Below are 24860 nucleotides of genomic sequence, written 5' to 3'. Positions count from 1 at the left end.
ACCCTTAATAATAGGAACTTAATTGAATTAATTTCCTACTCACCTCAAGTAACTAAATAAATCTTCAAACCTTCTTATTGACTTAAATGAACTTACTTGTTAGCTAAATTAACTTCTGGAAATATTTCCGAGTCTTAAATTTTATCTCTAAACTCCACTCCAGTCCGGCCTCACTGAAATAACTTAAAATCAAACTACTGAAATGAAATAATAAAATAATTAACTTCAAAGAAAAGCATTTAAATAATCATGCAATGAAGTCAATTAAATTTAAAATACTAGAATTATGCATGGCTTATACGTAGTCTAAGTACGGGTTCTACATTTAACGTCTTTGTGCAAGATTGTTTTGGGTGGTTTTGAGAGTAAATATGTGTGTGAGAACTTAACAAGAATGTTCTCACGCACTGAGGGAAGTGGCTTCTGAATTAAGCTGATACAACAATGAAGAATTCTCTCTAGGCTTAAGTGCTTCTGAAAGCTGATATTCAACTGAGCGTGCCCTTTTCTCTCTAGTATTGTATATGTGCTCCCTATGTTGTTTGAGTTTTCACCGCTCTTCTCTTTATATAGGAGGAGGAAGCTGATCGTATAGTGAGACTCATTTATTGTATCCGTTGCATTTGAATCGGCTTATTGGACTATGTGTCTCGTTTTTTTGACTGTCCCTCTGAAGTGTTTTATCTTTTATGCTCAGATCCAACGTCCATTATTGTCCTTTGACTGGATAATGGCTTTGTACCTTCTCGCACAGCTGGAATCCACTCGAAGGAATTTATCATCAACCATAACTGAAGGATTCTGACTGATGCTTCGAACTGGTCAGTTTGAACTGATCTTTTAGTTGGGCTGGTGAAATCAGTTGACTCGTCAGTTGAACTGATTTCACACTCATTAAGTTGGACTGATCAGCTGGTTTTCTTGATCAGCTGGGTTTCTTCATCAGTTGAACACTCCTTCGGCTGGACAGGCTTCTGAGGTTTTCATGCTGAGTCACCTATCAACTGATCAATCAGCTGTACTGCTCAAATGACATAGCCAGTTAGATTGATTCATTTTGTGCGAAGTTGGGCCTTCAGTTTTGTGATGTAAACACCTCGTGAGTGATCCTGGATTCTGCACAACTAAGGTAGTTCATTAGTAACACAATTAACAAGTTTTGTTATCATCAAAATTAAGATTGCGAACTTGAAAAGTTCCAATACTATGTACAAATGCAATAAGTGTGAGCTTCTTGTAATTGATCTTTAAAAAATGTTTAACTCAAGAATGAATGTACGCGCTAAAGTCATTTTCTCAGCTGATCTTCTCGGCTATTTATAAGCTTTGATTCTCAACGGTAATATTGAATGCGTTCAAATAATTATATCCTTTGATATGTCCTTAGTAGACACGTCATCATTCTTCTGATAATCATACACTATGACATTCTGATATGCAGCGTTCCCACTACAAGTTGCAGTATGCTCTTGTACAAATTGTCACTTGATAGATACACACCTTAACTGAGGACGTGTCAAGCTGGTTTATTAGCTAACTTTCATAGCCGATTGATGAACTGACTATGTAACTGATCAGTCTTAACTGATCATCCAGTTAACTACACAGTTTCAGTTAGTTTTTATCAGTTCACTTGCCTTCGATTTTATCAAATTAATAATCAGTTCGGGCAGCTTCAGTTACGATATGTTCAGTTGAGTTGATCAGTTCGGTTGTCTTTAATCGCTATATTTGTTAAAAATTCCAAAATCTTGATTCCAACAATTTCCTCATTTTTTTTGTTTGACAAAACATAGAATTCAATAGATGATAACAACTGGTAGATAAAATAATCTTTCAATATAGATTCGTACAAAAAATGAAATAATGAACGAATGAAAGAATAATCTTCTATTTTCTAAGTGATACTCTACCAAATCAAATAATAACTGAATAGAGATTTTATTAATCCAAATGATCTTTATTTCTTAGCTCTTTTATCAGCTGGTCTTTGATCAGTTGATTGACTAGGTTTCCTCTTAGATAGCTGCTGCTGCTCCTCTTCCCCCTTTTTGTCAACACTACCAACGCGCTTGGATAAGATTCGGACCTCCGAAGTGAATTGAGATATAGCATGTAACATGTGTTCTTGCATCAGATCCATTCTCTTTGTCATGCTTGTTTGTAAAAATTGTGAAAGATTTTTATTGATGAATCATGTCCCTCGATCAGACTTTATTCTATCAATACCAACTGATTTTTCATTTAATAATCTTTTGAAAAGTTTAATAATTTGTACATCAATTTGGTCTTTTGATTTTAAAAAGATAACCCGAGTAAATCTTGAAAAATCATCAACAATTACCAAAGTGTATTTCATTCCCCCTAAACTCATGACTAGTATAGGACAAAAAAGATCCATATGTAGCAGTTCGAAGCATCTGGAGGAAGATTTACTACCCTTGTTTTTAAATGAAGATCTTACTTGTTTACCAAACTAGCATGCTGAACAAATTTATCTTTTGAAAAATCGATAATGGGCAGACCATTTATAAGATCATGATTACTCAAATAGGCAATAGACTTAAAATTTAAGTGGTTCAATCTTTTATTCCCAAACCAGTTTTTAGAAGATTTTGAAGCTATAAAACAAACTGGTGCATTAGGTTGATCAGTCCAACTGACTTTGTAAGTATTCCCACAACGATTTCTAGTTAAAATGATCTCATCGGTTGAATTTTTAACTTTGCAAGTGTGTTTGTTGAATTGTGATCGAGCAAAATTTGCACTGTAAAACTCTTGTTCAAAATTAATAATATTTAAGCTCGAAATAATCGCAAGTGCACGATGTCAAGTAATAATATAATGTACTAGAGTACGAGTATCGTTCCACTAAGGACTGTATTTTGGAATTATTACTTCCAGTTAACAAATCCTTAGTAATGAAATTTGAATGATTGTTTTCTGCTACTATAATTAAATAAAAACTCAAAGAGATATTTCAAGAATTAAATAATGAGATATATAATCTAGAATGGTTAATTAAAATTCAATGAGAAATTAATTTGTTGAGAATCTCGGTTCACCTACCCCTTATTATCTATTTAATTCGCTCGACAGTGATTTATGCTTTTGACAGGATTTCCTACACAATTGAACACGCCCTCTCGAGCTATGCCAAATCAATTATACTCAATGAAGTAATTAAATTTCTTTAATTATTTATCAAAGGTGAATCGCATGCCGATCAATGAAATCCCCTAGTTTTCGACCCTTAGGACTATAACTATCAACATGTATCCAACTTCATATTTCTATGTAAATTGTAGATCCACGGACCATGCTACTCGTTCCTATCACAAGCTATTCTCTCGAACTCACTCGCGATATGAGATGATTATTGTTGTTAGCTACACTTTAATAACGTAATGAAAAACAATAGCATACTTAAGCATAAATCGATAGTCTAAACATAAATTACTTAAATCAAAATTCGGGGTAGGATCCCCTTAATCCCAACAAATATAAACGTTTAGCTACTAGACTTCATATTAAAAATAAGCAAAAGACTATTTAAACAATAAATTCTAAATTATAAATACTAGATTTGGAGAAAAACGCGAAGAATGATGCTTGGAATCTCGATAATCTTCAACTCCAAGCTTCTCTCTCTCTTTTTCTCCACTCTTTGGCTGCTGAATGCCCTCTCAATTTTGTCTCTCCCTCCCTTCCATAGTTGTAATGGGCTCCAAAATAAGGAAAAAAATCGACCCTAGAATCTTTTCAAAAAATCAAATGCGTCTGTGAGCACATAAGTTTCCGCCTGGGCGGATGTCCCTCGTAATTCTACTGTTATTTTTCCCATCGATGTGCCCGGTCGCACATAAGTTTCCGCCCACGTGGATGTCTCTCGCACATTGACCACTTCCCTTCGTTTTATTCTTGAGTTGCTGCATTTTCAACCACGCGACATATGAGAAACTAAAAAAACATAACAAATGACAAAAGACCAAAAATGGATGCAAAACAATATGTGCAACACAATGAGACATCAAATAACATGAAAAACATGTAAAATCCACCTCTATCAACCGCCCAATACTAAACTTTTGCTCGCCCTCGAGCAAAACAGGTGACACGAAAAAATGGAACATAACACATATCGGCTCAATAGTTAGTTCATGGTCCCAAATAGCCTCAGCGAAACTCAACACATTCCCTTATCGATCAATGCAACAGCACAACTCTTCGCACCTTCCTTGGTCTAGACACTGTTTCAAATGAAACCTAAACGTGTGTGTGTGTGTCGTTAGTCATAGCATCATATATGACAGAGTGATCCATTCTCAAACATTGTAAGAGAGCTAAATCAGCCTGTTAGTGTAAATCTTACTTTCCTCTATTGTCAATATTTTTTTTTCTTTTTTTCTACTGAATTAGAATTCTGTAATAAAAGTAAAATACCAAAACCATTCATTTCAGATTCAAATCCACAAGTTCTACATTTTTAGCCAGGAATAGGATTTCATTCCTTTATTCGGCTCCTCAACACCTTACATCACCATCGTTAGCCAGGAATAGGATTCCATTCCTTTACTCGGCTCCCCACTCCTTACATCTCCATATTTTTTTTTTTTAATATTACACTGCTAATAGATACCTCGATTCAAGAAAAAATAGTCAAGCTCAATTCACACCTTCAAAACTCTAGTTCCCCAATCTAGGTTTAAATTTTACCATCTTATTATGCATGCTTCTAGTTCCAACATTCGTAGAAAGAGAATTCAACCTATTAAATAAAACTTTATGTGTCTACCACGGTATGTGCGAAAGAATTGCGAGTACACGACAGACAAGGCATGTCTCATCACCTCATAATCATCGTTGACTAACATGTACTACTTCGAACACTGTCAGCTGACACACAACCAATGAAAAATGACAAAGACCAAATTCTAAAAAAAATAAAATCAACAAAGCACCAAAAGAAAAGAAACAAAACAACACCTATCCCCCTAATGTTGAAGTCAATCAGTGTCCCCAATGCATAAGAAGATAGAAAAAAGTGACAAAGAGTGCACAACAAAATGGACGCAATAGAACCTAATCATGCAACAAAAACAGAAGGAAATAAAATTAACGAAAAGAAATGCAAGACATAAAATAAGGGACATAAGTGACTCCCCTATCAATCATCGTCCTTCTCGTGGGCCTCCAGGGGAATGACGCCAGCTCGCGGCTCTGTTGCGTCGGCGTACAGAAACTGAAATGGTGGCGGGAAAGCTGGCATAGGTGGTGGAATAAGAGCCAGATCAATACCAGTGTGGCTCAGAGATAAATGCAGCATGACATCGGTAGCGGTCTGATATGTTTGGCTCATAGCCTACCACTGTAACTGATGGTCAGCAAATGCTGCAAATGCGTCCATCCGATCCTGAAGAAGGTGACGTCGAGGTCGCAGGGCCGGTGGTGGGGGCTTCTATGGAAGTGGATCAAAAGTCAAGTTGTCCCATAACGGGCCAAACTGAGGAAGACTTCCGTCGTACCGCGTTCTTCTGTGCCCAGCTGGCGTCATCCAAGGATTTTGTTGGTGGCAATCACTCATCATCATCCTGGAAAACTACCCCGGTGGCTGCACACAGCTCGTTGATAATGTGATGAAAGAACACTGCCACATTAGAATTGTGAATGCTCAGTTTGATTAGTGAATAGAGAACCCACATTGATTGGTATAGTGGTCATCAGTGCATAAAGCAACACCTCTCTCTCCTTCTGCACGTCGCTAGTGTGCCCGACTGGCATCAATTGTTTGGACGAAAATTCATACCACATCGCCGCCGTGACTAACATATACTTCTCAGCAAAAAAAGTGTAGGACCAGGTGTCTTCCACGAAGACCCCGGATAGAAAATTCTGTGCATCATCAAACCCAAGTCGGGGTTGGCTGCCCATGCCAAATAAACTGAATCATCCACAGCAGGTGTTTCAAGTAACTTATTAATCTATACAGAACTATAATCCACCAGTTTCCATCGCACAAATGATTTATTATCGTCTCGCTCAGCCGCATTGGCATAAAATTCTTGAACTACCAATGCCACTGCGGCTTGCGGTGGGGCCAAAAAATTTTCCCATCCTCGATTTGAAATCTGATTGAGATTTGAAATTTGGGCCACAAGTTGAATACCACACTCTCGAATTGGAGCTCGATGTATTTTTGCATGTTCATAACATTATTTAGCAGCTGCATTAACAAACGAATGGGAAATACGAGAGGATGACAAAGAAACATCATGACCTACCCATGCTTTCTTCGGAGGCATCATGGATGATTTGTGAAAAGACACCCGGAATAGGAGGTATGTTGTCGGAATTTGAATGGCTTGCCGGAATCCGGGAAGAGAAGCGTTGGAGAAGCTTGTGCATGGGGAAACTCTAGCAAGACCGAAGTTGAATGGTAAGAGAGTGTAAGGAGACGACGTTGCCAGAGCAAAGGAAAAAATGTGGCCGGAAACTCAATGGGGCCGGATATTTGCAGTGGCGGCCGGAAAAGATGAGAGGGATTCCGGGAAAATCACGCCTTGGTGCTAGGTGAAGATGGTGACACAAAATTGGACCTGAAAACGGCGCGAAAAAGGTCACGTGAGTGAGAATGAGAGTGTAGGCAGCGAAAGGGAGAAGGTAAGGTTCGAATGGGGGAAGAAAAGGAGGAGTCTGCAACTTAAAAAAATTCTGTGACCCGCCCGAGCAGACATAAGTTTTCGCCCGGGCGGATAGAAAGTGCGCTCGGGTGGAAGCTGCACGGCTTTTAGATAAAGAAATTTCACCCCAGTTCGCCCAGGCGGACCTCGTGCGCTGCCCACACACTTTTTTTACAAAATAAATAAGTAGAATAAATAGACTAAAATAATCAAATCAAATTAAGTTCGAGATAAGGGGAAGAGAGGTAGTTCTCAGTTTATAGTCGAGAGCTTGACTGTCGATCAGTTTCAGTTCGGACTCTCTTGGAACCAGGCGATTCCAAGTTGTGGCTCAATTTTGCCACTATGTTGTGCTTCAGTTGCTGAGCATTGACCGTAAACTTCCATCATTTCCATCTTGCAGTTCTACAGCTCCCGATGGGTATACTTCAGAAATCATGAATGGACCCGACCATGACGACTTTAATTTTCTGGGAAACAATCGCAACCGTGAGTTGTAGAGTAGGACGTTTTCACCTTCCTTGAATTCCATTTCGATGATTTGCTTGTCATGAGCCCTCTTTGTCTTCTCATTGTATGACAGTGCGGCATATTCCGGAATTCCTCCAACTCATCCAATTGAAACAGATGTCATTCACTTGCATCAATAAAATTAAAGTTCAGTGCTTTTGTTGCCCAATATGTCCGATACTCTAACTCTACAGGTAGATGACATACTTTACCAAAAAGTAACCTATATGGTGTAGTGCTTATAGGTATTTTAAAAGCAGTCCTATATGCCCAAAGAGCGTCATCTAACCTCACAGACCAGTCTTTCCGATTTACACCGACCACTTTTTCCAAAATCCGCTTGATCTCTCCGTTAGACACTTCCACTTGACCACTCGTCTGCGGTGATAAGGGGTAGAGATCTTATGTGTAAAACCATATTTGCTCAAAAGTTTTTCAAATAGTTTGTAGCAAAAATGGGTGCCACCGTCACTAATGATTGCTCGTGGTGTTCCAAATCTATTAAAAATATTTTTCTTTAAAAATTTTAAGACCACTTGAGCATCATTAGTGGCATATGCTTCTGCCTCTACCTACTTAGACACATAGTCAACCACAACCAAAATATATTTTTTCGTGAACGAACTGGGAAACGGTCCCATGAAGTCGATCCCTCTCACATAAAAAACCTCACACTCAATGAGATTTTTTACCGGCATTTCATGACAGTTAGAGATGTTACATGTCCGCTAGCATTTATCACAGGCAAGCACATAAGAACGAGCATCTTTAAATAGAGTCGGCCAATTGAAGCCACATTAAAGTACATTAGATATCGTCCTTGTTGGTCCAAAATGACCACCTACCTCACGTTTATGGCAATGGTCAAGAATTTTACCAAACTCTTCCTCTGCAACACACCTTCTTATCATGGAATCTGCGAAATATTAAACAAAAATGGTTCCTCCCAAAAATAATGCTTCACCTCCGAAAAGAATTTCTTTCGTTAGTAAAATGATATATTGGGTGGTGGTGTGCCTGTGACAAGAAAGTTAGAAAAATTTGCATACCAAAAACAATGTTTCACCTCAAATACCCGCTAATCAGGAAACCAATCGTTAATGGCATGATCTACACAGTTATTACTAATGAGCTCCAATCTAGACAAGTGATCAACCACCACATTCTCAACACCCTTCTTATCCATTATTTCTAAATCAAACTCTTGTAACAATAAAATCCACCTAAGTAGGCGTGACTTTGCATCTTTTTTAGCAAGTAAATATTTCAGTGCAGAGTGGTCTGTGTAAATAATGACTTTTTACAAAACAAGATATGAATGAAATTTGTCAAGCGTGAATACTACTGCAAGAAATTCCTTTTCAGTGGTTGCATAATTTAATTGAGCCTCATCTAAGGTTTTACTTGCATAGTAAATTGTATGAAATACTTTGTTTTTCTGCTGGCCAAGAACAGCACCAACCGCAGTATCACTGGGCATTGCACATGACGTTGAAGGGTAGATCCCAATCGGTTCCACCAAAACAGGAGCCGTCATCAAGCGCTCCTTTAAATCCTCGTATGCCTGCGGACAGTAAGAATTAATCAATTGGCACATTTTTCAAAAATAAAGAAGATAGAGGCTTGCCAATTTTAGAAAAATCTTTAATAAAACGCTGATAAAAACCGGCGTGGCCTAGAAAACTTCTAACTCTCTTTATGGATGTTGGAGGTGGTAAGTTCTTGATAACTTCCACTTTTGCCTTATCCACCACCTCTATTCCATGCTCCGATATTTTGTGCCTCAATACTATGCCTTCTTGTACCATGAAATGGAAATTTTCCCAATTCAGCGCCAAGTTTGTCTCCTCGCATTTCATCAATACTGCATTCATATTCTACAAACAGTTATCAAAAGAAGAGCCAAGATCGAGAAGTCATCCATATATATTTCAAGGAAAGTTTCAATCATTTCATGAAATATAGCAGTCATGCACCGTTGAAAAGTGGCAGGGGCGTTGCACAACCCAAAGGGCATCCGTTTAAAAGCAAAGGTGCCATAAGGACAAGTGAAACTGGTTTTCTCTTGGTCCTCAGCTGGAATCATAATTTGGTTATACCCTGAATACCCATCCAAAAAACAATAAAACTCATGACCTGCTAACTTCTCAAGCATTTGATCAATGAAAGGAAGCGGAAAGTGATCTTTATAGGTGTCTTCATTCAATTTCCTCAATCGATGAACACACGCCATCCCGTAACAATCCTAGTGGGTATTAATTTATTTTGTTCATTTGTGATAACAGTAATCGCACCCTTTTTCGGCACACATTGAACATGACTCACGCATGCACTATCAGATATAGGATAGATAATACATATATCAAGGAGTTTTATAGTTTCTTCTTTTACTACCTCTTGCATCTTTGGATTCAATCTTCTGTGAGGTTACACAAGAGATGATACTTTTCTTCCATCAATATATTGTGCATACAGACTGATGGATTGATACCTTTGATATCTGTCACCTTCCACACAAATGCACTCTTGTGCTCTTTAAAGATGTTCAGCAGTTTGTCCTCCATCACCTCTGTCAAATAAGAAGAAATAATCACATGAAGTTTATTGTTCTCACCTCGATAGACGTATTTCAGATGTGGAGGTAATGGCTTGAGCTCAAGAGTTGATGGCTCCTCTAGGCTTGACTTCTGAGGGGTTAAGTCTCTTCGATCCCTCAAGTCCTCTAATCTCATACTTATTGGCTTCTCCCATGGATGGTTGGCATTGAGTATGCCACTATTTCAGCTTTCTCTTCATCCAATTCATCTTCTCTCAATTCAATGGTGAGAGTGGCTTCCAAAGGGTCTTTAATAACATCATGCACATAGTTACACACAAGCGAATTAAAAGCATCAATTCTAAAGCAACTATCAGAATTCAGTGTGTGCTTAAGTGCATTAAAGACATCGAAGGTAATCTCCTCATCCCCCACTCTCAATCTCAACTTCCCTTCCTGCACATCAATTAGGGCTTTGCCAATTGCAAGGAATGGCCTCCCCAATATCAACGGCATCTCCATGTCCTCTTCCATTTCAAGCACCACAAAATCTGCAGGAAAAATAAATTTGTCCACTTTCACTAGCACATCCTCAATAAGATAAACAGGGTCTAAATTTTTTTTTAAATACATGTGCGGAAACATAATGGAATCTCCTTGATATACATATCAAAAGTAAAGTACATGTCTCAATATCAATATATTAAAATCAACTAGGGTTCAACTACTATATATCAAGTGCTGAAGCCTATCTACTTCTGATACGGATCTCCACGCTAACTTATCCTCTCTCATCCTCTTCTTGACCCTGATCCTGTCCCACCTGTTGTCATGCACACATACAAACACGACAACAGCCGGATAACTCAGGTGAGAATATAATCTCAGTATAAACAATGAATAAATGCAATCATATAAAAACACATATCAAAGCATAAACAGTCATCAGTAACATGTATCAAAATCTGAAAACATGAATCGATATAAGACTGTAAATCAACTAATGACTCGTCATCTCGGACTCGACTCATTTCTAATCTAGGGATCCCGGTTCCTGGATATTACAATACACCGAATCTCCTCAATAGAAGTCAATCTGCTTCTATGCCATATCGATATAAATCAAACATCCAGTGTCTTGGCATATCCGCCAAAGACGTGGCATATCCGCCAATGACAGGCATCTTTGCCCATGACTCAATATACGCTTTGCTATAAATCAATAGACTAAGCATATCAATCTCATGAATTGAAACATCAATGCAATAAAATAAGGTATGTGGTTTTTGGCTTCATAAGCTCCCTTTATCTGCTGGGTTACTAGTTGCTAGTTAGAACAAATGATTATAAGGGAAGCTCCCGCTTTCCTTGAAGCATGCATACTAGCTAGCACATCTTCATATTTTGCTTCATTATTAGTCACCAGGGAGTCAATTCTCAAGGCCAATTTAATCTTTTCTCTCGGGAGGGTTATTACCACTACTTTTACTCCGCATCTAGAGACGCTAGACGCCCCATCCACAAAGACCCTCCAATCCACGAAGGATTCTACCTGAGCCAAAATGAGCTTCAAATATTTGAGCATCCTTTCATCCTTAACTACATAAGCTCCCTTTATCTGCTGGGTTACTAGTTGCGAGTCAGAACAAAGGATTATAAGGGAAGCTCCCGCTTTCCTTGAAGCATACATACTAGTCAGCACATCTTCATATTCTGCTTCATTATTAGTCACTCAGGAGTCAATTCTCAAGGCCAATTTAATCTTTTCTCTCGGGAGGCTTATTACCACTACTCCTACCCCGCATCCAGAGACGCTAGACGCCCCATCCACAAAGACCCTCCATACCTATTCTTCATCAGGCTGAATCATTTCAGACAAGAATTCTGATAAGGCCTGCGATGGCAATCCTAGACCTGTACTCAACGTCATATTCTCCCAATTCTACCGTCCACTTTATTATCCTCCCAGATACTTCTGAATGAGTCATAATCCTCCCGAGAGTATTGTTAGTGAGCATAATAATTTGGTATGGTAGAAAATAAGGTCACAGTTTGCGGGCAGTTACAATCAAGGCCAGGACTATCTTTTCCACCTCATTGTACCGGAGCTCAGGTCTTCTGAGAGCACGACTAACATAATAAACAAGCTTCTGATCAGAGCCATCTTTCCTTATAAGCACTGTATTGATAGCATACTCAGTAGTAAACAAATATACAAACAGTTTTTCCTCGGGCTCTGGCTTTAATAAAACAGGAAGTTCTGCCAAGTGATTCTTAAGGTCTTTGAAGGCCTGCTCGCACTTTTCATCCCAACCAAATTTTTGTGCCTTCCGAAGGACCTGGAAAATGGATAACTTCGATGTACAGATCTAGATATGAACCGAGAGAGTGAAGCAATTCTCCCACTAAGATTTTGCACTTCTCCGACAGATCGAGGAGATGGCATGTTTAGCACTGATTTGACTTTCTCAGAATTTACCTCGATCCCTTGGTGAGTTACTACAAAACCCAAAAACTTACCACTCTTTACGCCAAATATGCATTTAGCTAGATTGAGCTTAATTCCATAAATTCGGAGGGTGGCAAATGTTTCTTCCAGATCAACAATAAAACAAGAAACCTCCCGCAACTTACGAAGTATATCATCCACATAAACTTCAATGTTCCTCCCCAGCTGCTTTGCAAATACTCGGTTCATTAATCCCGGATATGTGGCTCCAGCATTCTTCAGTCCAAAGGGCATGACCACATAACAAAACGTTCCCCTCGAAGTAATGAAACCGGCCTTGTCCTGATCAGCTCGGGCCATGGGAATTTGATGATACCCCTGGTAAGCATCCATAAAGCTAAGCAATTGAAATCCAGAAGTAGAATCTACCAATTGATCAATCTGAGGAAGGGGATAATGATTTTCGGGAAAGGCTTTATTAAGATCTCTGAAGTTCACGCACATCCTCCATTTCCCTGTAGCCTTAGGAACTAGTACTACATTCGAGATCCAGATAGGGAATTGTACCTCTCGAATGTGACCAGCCTTCAATAGTTCCAGGACTTGCATATCAATTACTTTATCCTTTTCTGGGCCGAAATGTCTCTTCTTTTGCTTTATTGGCTGAGATCCTGGCATGAAATTCAAGCTATGCTCAGCCACCTGGGGTGAGACACCAGTTAATTCCGATTGAGACCAAGCAAAATCATCAATATTAGTTTTCATACTATTCAATAGATTGACCCGAGTGGACGAGTCAAGATCTCGGGCCACCCGAATCTCCTTCCAGGGCTCAATCTCCGTTATATCTTGCTCTTCTTTTGCTATGAAATGAACTTCCCCCTCCTCTACTACCCTCTCCGCCTCCTCACCACCACTTATTATCTTCCCCTTCCTCCTTGCCTTCTTTTGATCTACCCTGACCGCTTCCACATAACATTTTCGGGAGGAAGACTGATCTCCCCAGACTTCCCCCACTTGACTTCCGACTGGGAACTTTATCTTTTGATGGTATATGGATGCAAGAGCCTTTAATTCATTCATGGTCGGTCGTCCCAGAATAATGTTGTACGATGAGGGTGCATCTACACTTGTGAAAGTAGTCATAATTTTTTTCCTTAACCTCTCACTACCAAGGATTAAAGGCAAAACAATTTCTCCTTCAGGGTACACAGCATGACCCACAAAACCAAAAAGAGTTGTCTCAATCGGCTCCAACTGATATCCTTGCAAATCTATCTGCACTAGGGCCTCCTTGAAAATGACATTCACAGAGCTTCCTAAGTCAACAAAGACCCTCATAATGTCATAATTAGCTACCCAGACTTGGATAACCAGGACATCATTATGAGGAAGACTGACACTCTTGAGATCCTCTGGGCCAAAGCTGATAATTGCTCCACTCCTCCTCATTCATTTCACCTCCATACAATCTCTTCTACTCATTGACTTCCTTTCCCGATCTGAATCGCCACCAGCAGATCCTCCAGAAATCATTTTTATTACCCCCAAGAAATGAGGTGAGGCCTTCTTCCTCTCGGGTTCCGAATTCTTCCTCCTACTTGGGGCATCTCTTGAATACTCCCGAGCACTGGGCCCTGACTGCCGAGTTTTCCAAGATGGCAATCTCGGCCCTTACTTAGTGGATTATATCCCTAGACAACAAGTGGGACATAATATCTTTTCAGTGTCTGGCAGTACTCTGTGTTATGGAAACACACTTTATGAAGGGTACATTATCCCTTCTTCTCAGGCTTGATAAATTGTTGAGAGAGGGGGGAGGGGGGCATGTCCTTGCTACACTCTTGGACATCCCGACCTCGAGAGATTTTCAAGGGCACATGATGAGAAAAATGCCAGGGGTTACCCTTCTCTGTCCTCTCTCCTCAGGTTTAGACACTCGGTCGCCCTTCTCTCTCCTTGAAGCCTCCATTTTCTGCTTCTGCAACTCCTCTATATTGATTTACTTTTCCGCCCGGGACAACAGATCTTCGAAATCCCCGGGCGCTTTCTTGGTTATCGATCGAAAAAGTTCCCCTTCTCGTAAGCCCTGAGTAAATGCAATAATTTTTGTTTCGGGAGCACAAGAGGACATCCAGAGTGACTCGGTTAAACCTCCAGATGTAAGCCCTCAAACTTTCTCCCAGGCTTTGCTTCACTTCAAAAAGACTGAAGACGGTTCTCTTGTATCTCTTGCTGCTACTGAAGTAGTGCAGGAATAACTTTTGGAAGTCCTTTAGGATTCTATACTCTGGGGAGCAGACCCTCAAACCATCTCTTGGTTGAATCAACCAAAGTGATTAGGAACAATTAACACTTAATCTTATCAGCATAATAGTGCAACATGACCATGTTTTCAAACCGGGCCAGATGCTCCTCGGGGTCTGCACTGCCATCATAGTCTTTGATTTGGCAGATTTAAAATGCCCGGTAGAGGTTCCTGAACAATGGCATCCACAAATGGGAATCCTTTTGTGATTGTCTGAACATGATTCTGACTTTCCATTTTCCCTTCCAGAATCCTCATCTTCTTCATCAACTCTTCCAACACCTCGGCCATATTAGGAGACTTAGAACCGGCACTAGACTCCCTCTCCTCCATCCTTACTTCTTCATCCCTCACTTCCTGCTCTTGCTCCTGCTCCCCTTCAGGCTGTGTAGCATGATGAGAAGGGGCCCTTCTTGCTACAACCTTCTCTACTACATCGGATATAATCCGAGCCAAATCTTCAGGGGATAAAGTAATAACAGGTGGAGGTCATGTGGGCAGAGGACCGCCTTGGCCAGAGATAAGTGCATAATCTCCAGGGACCCAGGAAGTATCTTGATTTGCCATTTTTGTAGGAGCCATATCCACGTCTTAAGCTCAATTTCCCACAGACGACGCCAATGATGCGATCCGAGTAAATTGGGTGAGCAGGGTCGGGGCAATCCATCGAATCTGATAAGAGTTGTGTTCAAGGAAAATGAGCAAGGACATATATCTTGTGGATAAGATATATCTATGTATGATATAGTTGCAACCGTGTCCTGTAAACAAGGAAATGAACTCGTGAATGGGCACCGAGGGTTGTTCGGCGTGGCCACTCAGATGCTTAAGTCAGCAGGTGAAGATGAAGGATAAATTATGTTTATGTGAGGATATACATAAGTACCAAGAACTTAGAAGAAATAATCTTCGGATCTTTAAAAGTAAAACATACCTGATATTTATAGGAGAGAATCTCATGATTACTTTGTTTTTAGTGCCCACTTGCTACTTAGGGTAAGGTGGCCCCCATACCCTACTTCTGATAAATTCTCTAACACGTCAATCCCTGTATTTCTGACAGTAACGATTGAAAAGAATAAGGCATCCCATACTGATGGACTCGAGTGAAGTGCTAATTTCGAGGTAGCCCGGGTAGAATGCCTCCCATGAATTTGTATGAGAGTCTGGGCTTCTGGTAACCCAGGGAAAAGATGTCCCGGACATTCACATGTCCAGCTTCTGATGAACTCCTCTTATAAACTTACCCTGATTTGGGTTATCCATATAATATCCAAAGTCGACTATGACCCGGCCTCTTATCGGATATCACCATCTATAAATATCCCGACAGAGATAAAATGAGGGATGTCACTTTCATTTTCACATGCGTTTATTTTATATTAACTTAAAAAGCACTTGTTTTTTCTTTGCTTGAATATTTATCAAAGTGGGTGTAAACCGTAAACTCTTCCAACATTTGACTAACGGTTCTAGTTCCGAGCAACATCACGTGATATATATAATTATAATATAATATACTGAAACAGATGCCATTATTTCCTCTTCCAATTGTTTCGAACAGGATAAATCGAGCGAGTTACACTTCAAACAACAAACAATCCAACGAATCAAACCGCAGTTGAGCTTCGCGAGAGCAGAGAGAATGGAAGCAGCTCAGAAAGACAACGGGAATTCGACCACCGTACCTTCCACGGCGGTGGCGGAGGACGTGGAAGATCCCATAGTTGGGCCCGGTCCTGCCCCTCGAGCGCGGCCTAAACGCCCTCTCCAGTTTGAGCAAGCCTATCTCGACTCTCTTCCCTCCGCCAACATGTATGTGCTTTTCTGCTCTTTTCTTGGGCTGCCTGATTTAGGGCTTTGGGTTTTTGGTCTCGGATGGACTGATTTTCACATTATGCGGGATTACTTTAGTACATTGATGAGGAATCAGTGGTACCGTTATTTAATTGGGGTTTGCTGATTCGATGAAGGTATGAGAAAAGTTACATGCATCGCGATGTGGTAACGCATGTAGCGGTGTCAGCGGCAGATTTTTTCATATCTGGGAGTGCGGATGGTATGTATGAATTGGAGTTTATGAATTAAAATTACTGAATAAATAAGCTATTTGAAATTGGTGCAGTGTTATTTAGCATTATTTTACGTAGGATTCTGGTTGAGTTTGAGGTATGAAATGGAGAGAGAAACTTGCCATATATATATCTTGACTGGTTAGCAGAAAAGTAAAAGATATTTTTTTTGATAGGAACAAGTAAAAGATATTGACGGACTTTGAAAGAAATTTGGCCAGCAAAAACGGAACTGGAATTTCTTAGTTTATGTCTAGAGTTCTGTTTCCCGTATTTTCAGAAAATATTTCTGGGAAATGAAGTTGGGAATGTGAATTTAATTTTTTGAAGGAGGCATTTTTTTTCCTGTCAATGACATGTCATGTCGGAACGTGGTGATTATTTAGTTCTTTAAGTACTATATGTTTATTTTAAAATTTATACATACAATGTATTTTATAAAGATATAAAATTCTCTCTGATTGCATTAGAATCTTGTCAAATGGGTTTTTCTCTAAATGCAGCTGGTAACAGTCTGGTCACATGTCTCAAAATAACTATGGGTACACATTTTGTTTTAAGAATTTTATTCAATTCAGGCGGGTTGTCCTTGGGATTGTTGTGTTTCGACCTTTTCAAATGTAGAAGAAGTTTGAGTGGCCATTGTAAAATAAAGCCTCTGATCTAAGTTTAATATATCAAGTTGTAGTTTGCATTGATAAACCGAAGATGATACGTCCTTGGGTGTGGTTATCTATAGAAATGTTTATGTTTTTTATGTCAAAGATCGTGCAGCATACAATTTGAATATTATACAAAGTATCCAGAAAATGTGAAGAAGACGGATGTTGAATACAAGCGAAGTTTTTTGAGTTTGCTTCCATAATGTAGAAACATAAATTTCAGGAGTGTATGGTTTGACAGAAATGTCTGTCGAACAGATGAAAAAGGACCACGTTGTTTTAACTAAAGTGGCTATTTTAAATGATAACTTATATTTCACCCTCCAAAATCACAATCATGATTTATGTTGTCATTCACTGCATCAAATTGTGCTTGGAGCCAGATGTGCTGTGGATTTTTCAAATAGTTGCTTGGGGACACTTAACCCTTTAAGTGATTCATCATTTAATCCTAACTTCAGTACTTCACTACAGTGGCGTAAGTTTCTTACATTGAATGCTTTGTTTGTGTACCTATTGGAGTCACTTCCATGGAAAACAAAAATTACTTGTTATTGGCAGTGTTTACTTAATTAATGTATTCGGAATTATCATGAACTAGGATTACCAACTCAGTTTGACTGTTATCAATGTTGCTTCGCTATATGGGCATTATGTTATAAGCTGTGCAACAAAATGTCGATACTTTTTTAGGACACTTGAAGTTTTGGAAGAAAAAGGCTATCGGCATAGAGTTCGCAAAACATTTTAGATCTCATCTTGGTGCAATTGAAGGTCTGGCGGTGAGTTGATCAAATTGTACTTTGCTGTGTTTCAATATAGGACTATCACTCTCATTCTTAATTTAGGGTAATGGTGTTCGATTGATATTCCACTTTCTACTTCAAAAATATTTATTTTCCATTTATAAGAAGTGGAAAGATACTTTTTATTTATTTATTTAATGTAATTATTCAGTGAATTATTTTCTTGAAACTCCTTGTGGCTCTATTGTACAACACATAAATACAGACAATCCTGATTATCTTCATCATTTATATCAGAGAAGTGTGATCATAAGCCAGTGCACCTGTGTAAAATAATGACTCATAAGAAATGAAAGCTGACTAATTCAAAAGTTTAATATCAATGAGAAATATAATTATTATGTTACACTTGTTGTAAATCTTCTGGGAATAATGTTTTTTATTGGTAAAGGTTAATTAAAGGTTAATATGAATTGAATCATACTGATTGAGCTTTTATTGCACTGTAAAATCATTAATAAAATTAATTTTTATGTTCGAATAAATAACAATTGCACGAGTCAAATTATAGCATATATATTAATACAAGTATCGTCCCACAGAGATTGTATTACACAATTTTTATTTTCAGAAATTAACTCTTTAGCACTTGTAAATGGTAATTTGGGATAAATTAATTCACCTAGAATGAAGAGAAAAATATAATTTAGTGGAAAAGAAATTCAATTCAAGGAGAATATTAAAATCAAATGTGAATGATTTTGTTGAGAATTGCACTTCACCTAAAATAATTAATTTTAACAATTGTTTTTCTTTTGACAAGATTCTCTAAATTATATCCCACTCTTTCAAGTTATGCTAAACTAATTCGACACAATTAAATAATTAAAGGTCTTTAATTATTTATTAAAGGTTTTGGATGAATGATTTGTGGAATCTCCTAGTTTTCGACCTAACTACCATTATCAACGTGTATTCAATTTCATATGTCTATGTAAATTGTAAATCCACGGATCATGTTATTCGTTATTCTCTCGAATTCAATCGCAATATAAATATTGTTGAAGTTATCTATGCTTCAACAATTCAAATAAAATTAATAACATAACCAAACATAAACCAAAAGTCGAGAATTAAATTACTTGAACCAACTTTTTGGGATAGGATCCTCTAAATACCAACAAAATAAAGGTTTAGCTACTAAAATCATCATACAAAATATCAAAACGATAATTTAACAATGTATCTAAGCTGAAAATATTAAATAAATTGGAGAAACGATAAAACGTCGCTCGAAATCTTGTGTTCTTCACTTGCCTCCTTCAATCTAGTTTGCCTCCTTTCGCAGCTGCTCTATTTCTTGTATCTGATGTCCATTTTCGAGAAATAGGGCTACCAAATAAGGTGTAGTTGTAGAATCCCAAAACGTCAAAATATCCAAAACTATAAATTCTTTCCTTATCACGTCGCGCTAGGGCGGTCAAAATTGTTGGGCGGTATTTTATGATTGCTCCAGCACGCCCGGGTATTTTTTTGAAGTGAGGATAGTGAAGCTCTCGCTAGGGCGGTAATCCTAGCTCGCCCTCTTCGATCCAAGTTTCAACTTTTCCTGCATTCGTGCTTGGGCGGTTAAGAATTACCACCCTAGCACGACATGTTTTGCCTTGAGGTATAGATCCTCTTCTGTCCAAGTTTCAACTTTTCCTGCATTCGTGCTTGGACGGTTAAGAATTACCACCCTAGCACGACATGTTTTGCCTTGAGGTATAGATCCTCTCCTTTCTTCATCTTTTCTAACCTACAAATCAAGCAACACACATGAGACGAGACCATATGCATAAATTAGCAACAAAACGAATGAAATGTTGACTCAACACACAAACTCATACAAAAATAGACTAAAAACAACACAATAAAATATGTAAAAACGACACCTATCACATACAAAATTAGTTTAAGGAAGTACAAATGGCTTGAACTGAAGCAAAAATCGGAACGAGCCAAAGAAAGACCTATATTAAAGATTGTCCATGTGGTATAACTTTTTGTGAGTGGACCACTTAATTTGTTCATTAGATGTAACGACTTTTTTATTCGTCGTTTTTATATTGAGCTTTATACGTATTTTAATGCCAACAATGGTGTCGTTTTCCTTTTTGACCTTTTCTAGTCTTTCAGGTAAGTATAGATGGCGCGCTTTGCTGCACCATTTCTAATGATCGGTCAGTGAAAATATATGATGTATTTAACTATGATATGATGGCTATGATAAGCCTCCCATTTGTACCTGGTTGTGCTGAATGGGTTTACAAGCAAGGGGATGTCAAAGCCAAACTAGCTGTTAGTGATCGCAACTCTTCCTTCACCTACATTTTTGATGCTCGATCAGGTTCAAATGAACCTATATCATCTAAAGAGGTACCTTCAGGTTTTGATATAATATGATGCTGAACGATATATTTGCATTTCCCTGTATTTTGACTGCAGTTCTTTATTAACTTTGACTTTTGGACCAGATACACTTGGGCCCAATTCAAGTTATGAAGTACAACCACGAGTATGATACCGTGATATCAGCAGATGACAAAGGAATCATTGAGTACTGGAGTCCTGCTTCTCTTTGTTTCCCAGAAAATGGGTTAGTTTTTAGTTTAAATTGTAGATTAGTTCTTCCCTTTTTGAGTAGGTTGTATGCTTCAAGATGTGTGGATAAAGATGAAGAACATGGACATTTGTGCATCTCAAGAGGTCTTCTCATTAAGTCTTCATATACGACTGTTGTTTTGACCCAGCTATATTCTTTGTGACTTGCATGGTCTGATAGTTATTTGGTGGAATCTCCTGTTGACCTAATGTTCTTAAATCACACCTGGTCTTGAATTGTTTGGAAGCTGGTATCTTTCTTGAGAGTGATATCCTTTCTTCGATAATTTGTTGTCTGATAGATTCTTCTATCCTTTTTTCTAGTGTGACAATTACTATTTGTCTCTTTGATATAATTGCATTTCTTGACCTGTTGTGCCTGCAGAGTGACCTTTAAACTTAAAAGTGATACAAGCCTTTTCGAAATCTTGAAATGCAAGACCACTGTTTCTGCAATTGAGGTAGTGGCAGAAACAAAAAGTACCTTCACTTTATGTTATCTCTATCCCCATTTTTTGACATATGAGAATGTTACTCCGTTGTGACTATCTTACAGGTCAGTCCAGATGGTAAACAATTTTCGATCACATCACCCGATCGTAGAATACGTGTATTTTGGTTTAGAACTGGCAAATTGAGGTGTGTTTATGACGAATCCCTTGAGGTAAAAGTTATATGCTTCGACTTTTAAAAAAAAGCCCTTTTCTTTTTGGTATTGCTATAAAAAAAGCCCTTTTCTTTTTCGGTATTACTATCACAACAATTCTGCTCTCATAGGTTGCCCAAGATCTACAGAGGAGCGACCTTCCTCGATATAGGCTTGAAGCTATTGATTTTGGACGAAGAATGGCTGTAGAAAAAGAAATTGAGAAAACTGAAAATGTTTCCCAACCTAATGCTGTGTTTGATGATAGCTCCAACTTCCTTATATATGCCACCCTGCTTGGGATAAAAGTAAGATGGTCCTAATGTGTCCAATTTATCTTGTGACTGTATTTCATTCTTGTTTAATGATCTTGGCATGAATGAAGTTCCCTACGTATTTGATCAATCCAAAATAATACGCAAGGTCATTAAGTTTCGCATCTGATACCTATCTCTTCATGTTGTGTTAGGTTGTAAATCTACATACCAACAAAGTTGCTCGGATCCTTGGAAAAGTGGAGAACAATGATAGATTCTTAAGAATTGCTTTGTATCAAGGTGATCGAAGTAATAAAAAAGTACGAAAAATTCCTGCTGTTGCCGCAAATGCCAATGAAAGCAAAGAACCTCTGGTAGATCCTACTCTACTGTGCTGTGCTTTTAAAAAGCATAGAATTTACTTATTCAGGTAATAAATTCTTATTATGCATGAAAAAATAGATAGCAATGTAAAGAGGAAACTTCTTAGGAACCTTAGAAGGAAACACGCTGCAAAAAGTATAGATTTTTTTAGTTTTATCACATTTGTACATGAATTGCACATTCTTTTTGGTTCGGATCCCTGGAGCAAATGCTTATCCCGCTGTTTTTTAGTCGGAGAGAACCTGAGGAACCTGAAGACGCATCTAAGGGCAGAGACGTGTTTAATGAAAAACCACCTGCTGATGAACTCTTGGCTGTATCAGATATTGGAAAATCTGTGACAACGTCCCTCCCAGATAATGTGGCAAGTATCCTCATTCTTTATAGTTCTTCTTGTTGCCTCTACATCATAGTCCCTGTTAATGTAAATTAGCCGGTGAAGTGCCATGCTCAATGTAAAGCGTCAACTCATTGGCAATGATTTTGCTTTTTCTTTTTCCCTTGTATAAATATGAAAATGAGGCGGTGGCAATGTGATCTGTTTCAGATCTTGCATACGACCATGGGTGATATTCATTTGAGGCTATATCCTGAAGAATGCCCAAAAACAGTGGAGAATTTTACCACGCACATGCCGGAATGGCTATTATGACAATCTGATCTTTCACCGGGTCATTAAAGGATTTATGATACAGACAGGAGACCCATTGGGAGATGGCACTGGTGGACAATCTATTTGGGGAAGGGAATTTGAAGATGAATTTCATAAGAGGTAAGAATGATTTACGCTTCTTTGCGAAGTTAATATGCTTTAATCTTGTTCTTTCTTCTCTTAGAGGGATACACAGTCCCTGATGACTGATCTGAGGCTTTAATCACCTTAAAACTGTTGCAACTGGATGCAGTAGTGTTCATGCAGTAGTAAAGATGTTTGTTTTGCTCCACGGATATAACATATGGCTGACCTCGCTGTGTATTTTAGCTTTGTGACTGGTTGGTCGCTCATACTAATATATACTCAACATGGGCATGGAATGAACTGATAATACTCCAACTCCTAAACATTAACAGTTGCCTAAAGCTGTTATGGATGTGCCTAATATTTAACTTGTCCAAGAGAGTGTTGACGTGTTTCTAGTATGACCAATTAACTCTTCTCTGTACAGTATATCTCCATTTACCAATGCAACCTCTACCCAATCTGTATGGTTTGCCTTTTAAAGCTCGAGAACAGTAGTATAATAAGTATAATAAAATTTTCAGATTCAATAGGTAGATCAAAAAAATCCTTTAGTAAATGAAAGCCAGTTGGAGTATTTTTTGCACGGAAATAAAGTGGCATATCTTGAATACATGTTGCAAGATGTTTTTCTTCATATGATGTTAGGGTCTGGTTCCTCGTCGTGTCTTGGCTGTCCAGAATTTACTTTTATCAGCTTGGTTCTTCTCTTTCTGCAGTTTGCGGCATGATAGGCCGTTCACACTTTCGATGGCTAATGCCGGTCCTGGGACCAATGGGTCACAATTCTTCATTACAACTGTTGCCACTCCATGGCTGGACAATAAGCACACTGTTTTTGGTAGAGTTGTCAAAGGAATGGATGTTGTACAGGTATGCCTTCACCTTACCTATGTTGAATATCAGTATAGTGTTGTGTCCCCCAAATGCAAAAGAATTGGATGACCAACTCGAAAGAATATTGATCAAATTGATTGGACCTGTCTTTGATATGTTGATCTTTTGGTACCCGAACAACCTCACATCTTTTAGAAAGATTTTTATATGTTCATATTCGGTGTGATCATACTGTTACAATTCTTAAACAGCTAATGGAGAAAGTGAAGACAGACAAGGCAGACAAGCCATACCAAGATGTGAAAATCTTAAATGTCACTATTCCAAAGTTGTAGATCAAAAGAACCGAGTAGTGTAACGTGGCTGGGGAACAACGTAGGGAGAGGGGATTTTAGCACATGTGGTTTTTTGGATGCAAAGTGGGGAAGAAAGAAGGGAACAAGAGGGTGTTTGAAGTTGGAGAAACATGCCTAAAGGTCACCTAGGTTAAATTATTCTATTTTTTCGTATTTGAAATGTTTGGATAATAATATATGACTAAATTTATTTTAAATAGATCTTAACTTTTTGTTTTTTATAAATTGTTTCATGAACTTATAAATTGAAAAAAATATTTAAAACTAAGCTAATATTTTGACACCACTTTTTTTACTATCAGGAATTCAATATCGCAAAACGAGTGTGATGTTATTAAAATAACAAAATTATTTATTTTTGCATATATATTCTTATGTTTAAAAATAGTGTTAGAATATTATTATAAATTCTAAAACTAGCTCATAGCTAAAATGTTTAACGAGAGACTTCGGGCTAGTAGATAAACGATGGACAACTGAATTCTAGCAGGTTGAGTAATGTATTTCCAGCATATGTGAGTTTGAAGAAATCAAGAAGATCCCTCACTCTGGCAACCAAAACCAGATATATTATTTTGGTGCTTTGATGATAAAGGTTAGTATATAAACTGGAGGCAATTGTTATGGACTTATGGTCATTCAATCTACCACAGAAATCATGATATTCTTTTGGCGAGTTTCCATGATATCATGCCGATAACAACCAATTTATCCAGGCACCTGTTCAACGGCCACCATTTTCTCGCACGTTTGAAACAATCCTTGGGCGCCGATGTTTTTTAAACCATTCATAGTGTGTAGTATTATAAATTTGCGTACAAAACGCTAGCTCCAAACTATTTCGATTTTTAAACGGAGATAGTCTTTTTTGTATATCCATATGAACGGATCTATGCTTTTTGATCGTCTAATTAGGTCCATGATCAGAAACTGTTTTTCCCATTTGAATTACAATAGAAATCGCAAACAATTTATGCGTTGAGATCATGACATCCAAATTTCCGAAACCCGGAGTCGATACAACGACAAAGACAC

At 38.2% G+C, this 24860-nt stretch overlaps 1 protein-coding gene across 1 annotated transcript; it reads left to right on the top strand.

The window, feature by feature from the left end:
- Positions 1-16008: 16008 nt before the first annotated feature.
- LOC140830937 (peptidyl-prolyl cis-trans isomerase CYP71-like) lies at positions 16009-23893 on the top strand. The gene is given in 14 exon segments (XM_073194521.1): positions 16009-16298; positions 16457-16542; positions 17911-17999; positions 20142-20381; positions 20480-20601; positions 20992-21067; positions 21163-21270; positions 21384-21560; positions 21722-21939; positions 22125-22257; positions 22441-22524; positions 22526-22665; positions 23352-23505; positions 23721-23893. Coding segments are annotated over 14 exon segments (1881 nt in total). The 5' UTR covers positions 16009-16128; the 3' UTR covers positions 23805-23893.
- Positions 23894-24860: the final 967 nt, after the last annotated feature.

This window comes from Primulina eburnea, chromosome 4 (assembly GCF_022965805.1).
Source record: "Primulina eburnea isolate SZY01 chromosome 4, ASM2296580v1, whole genome shotgun sequence".
Taxonomy (NCBI): domain Eukaryota; kingdom Viridiplantae; phylum Streptophyta; class Magnoliopsida; order Lamiales; family Gesneriaceae; genus Primulina; species Primulina eburnea.
The sequence above is the reverse complement of the archived record's forward strand: the minus strand, read 5'-3'. Positions and strand labels throughout refer to the sequence as shown.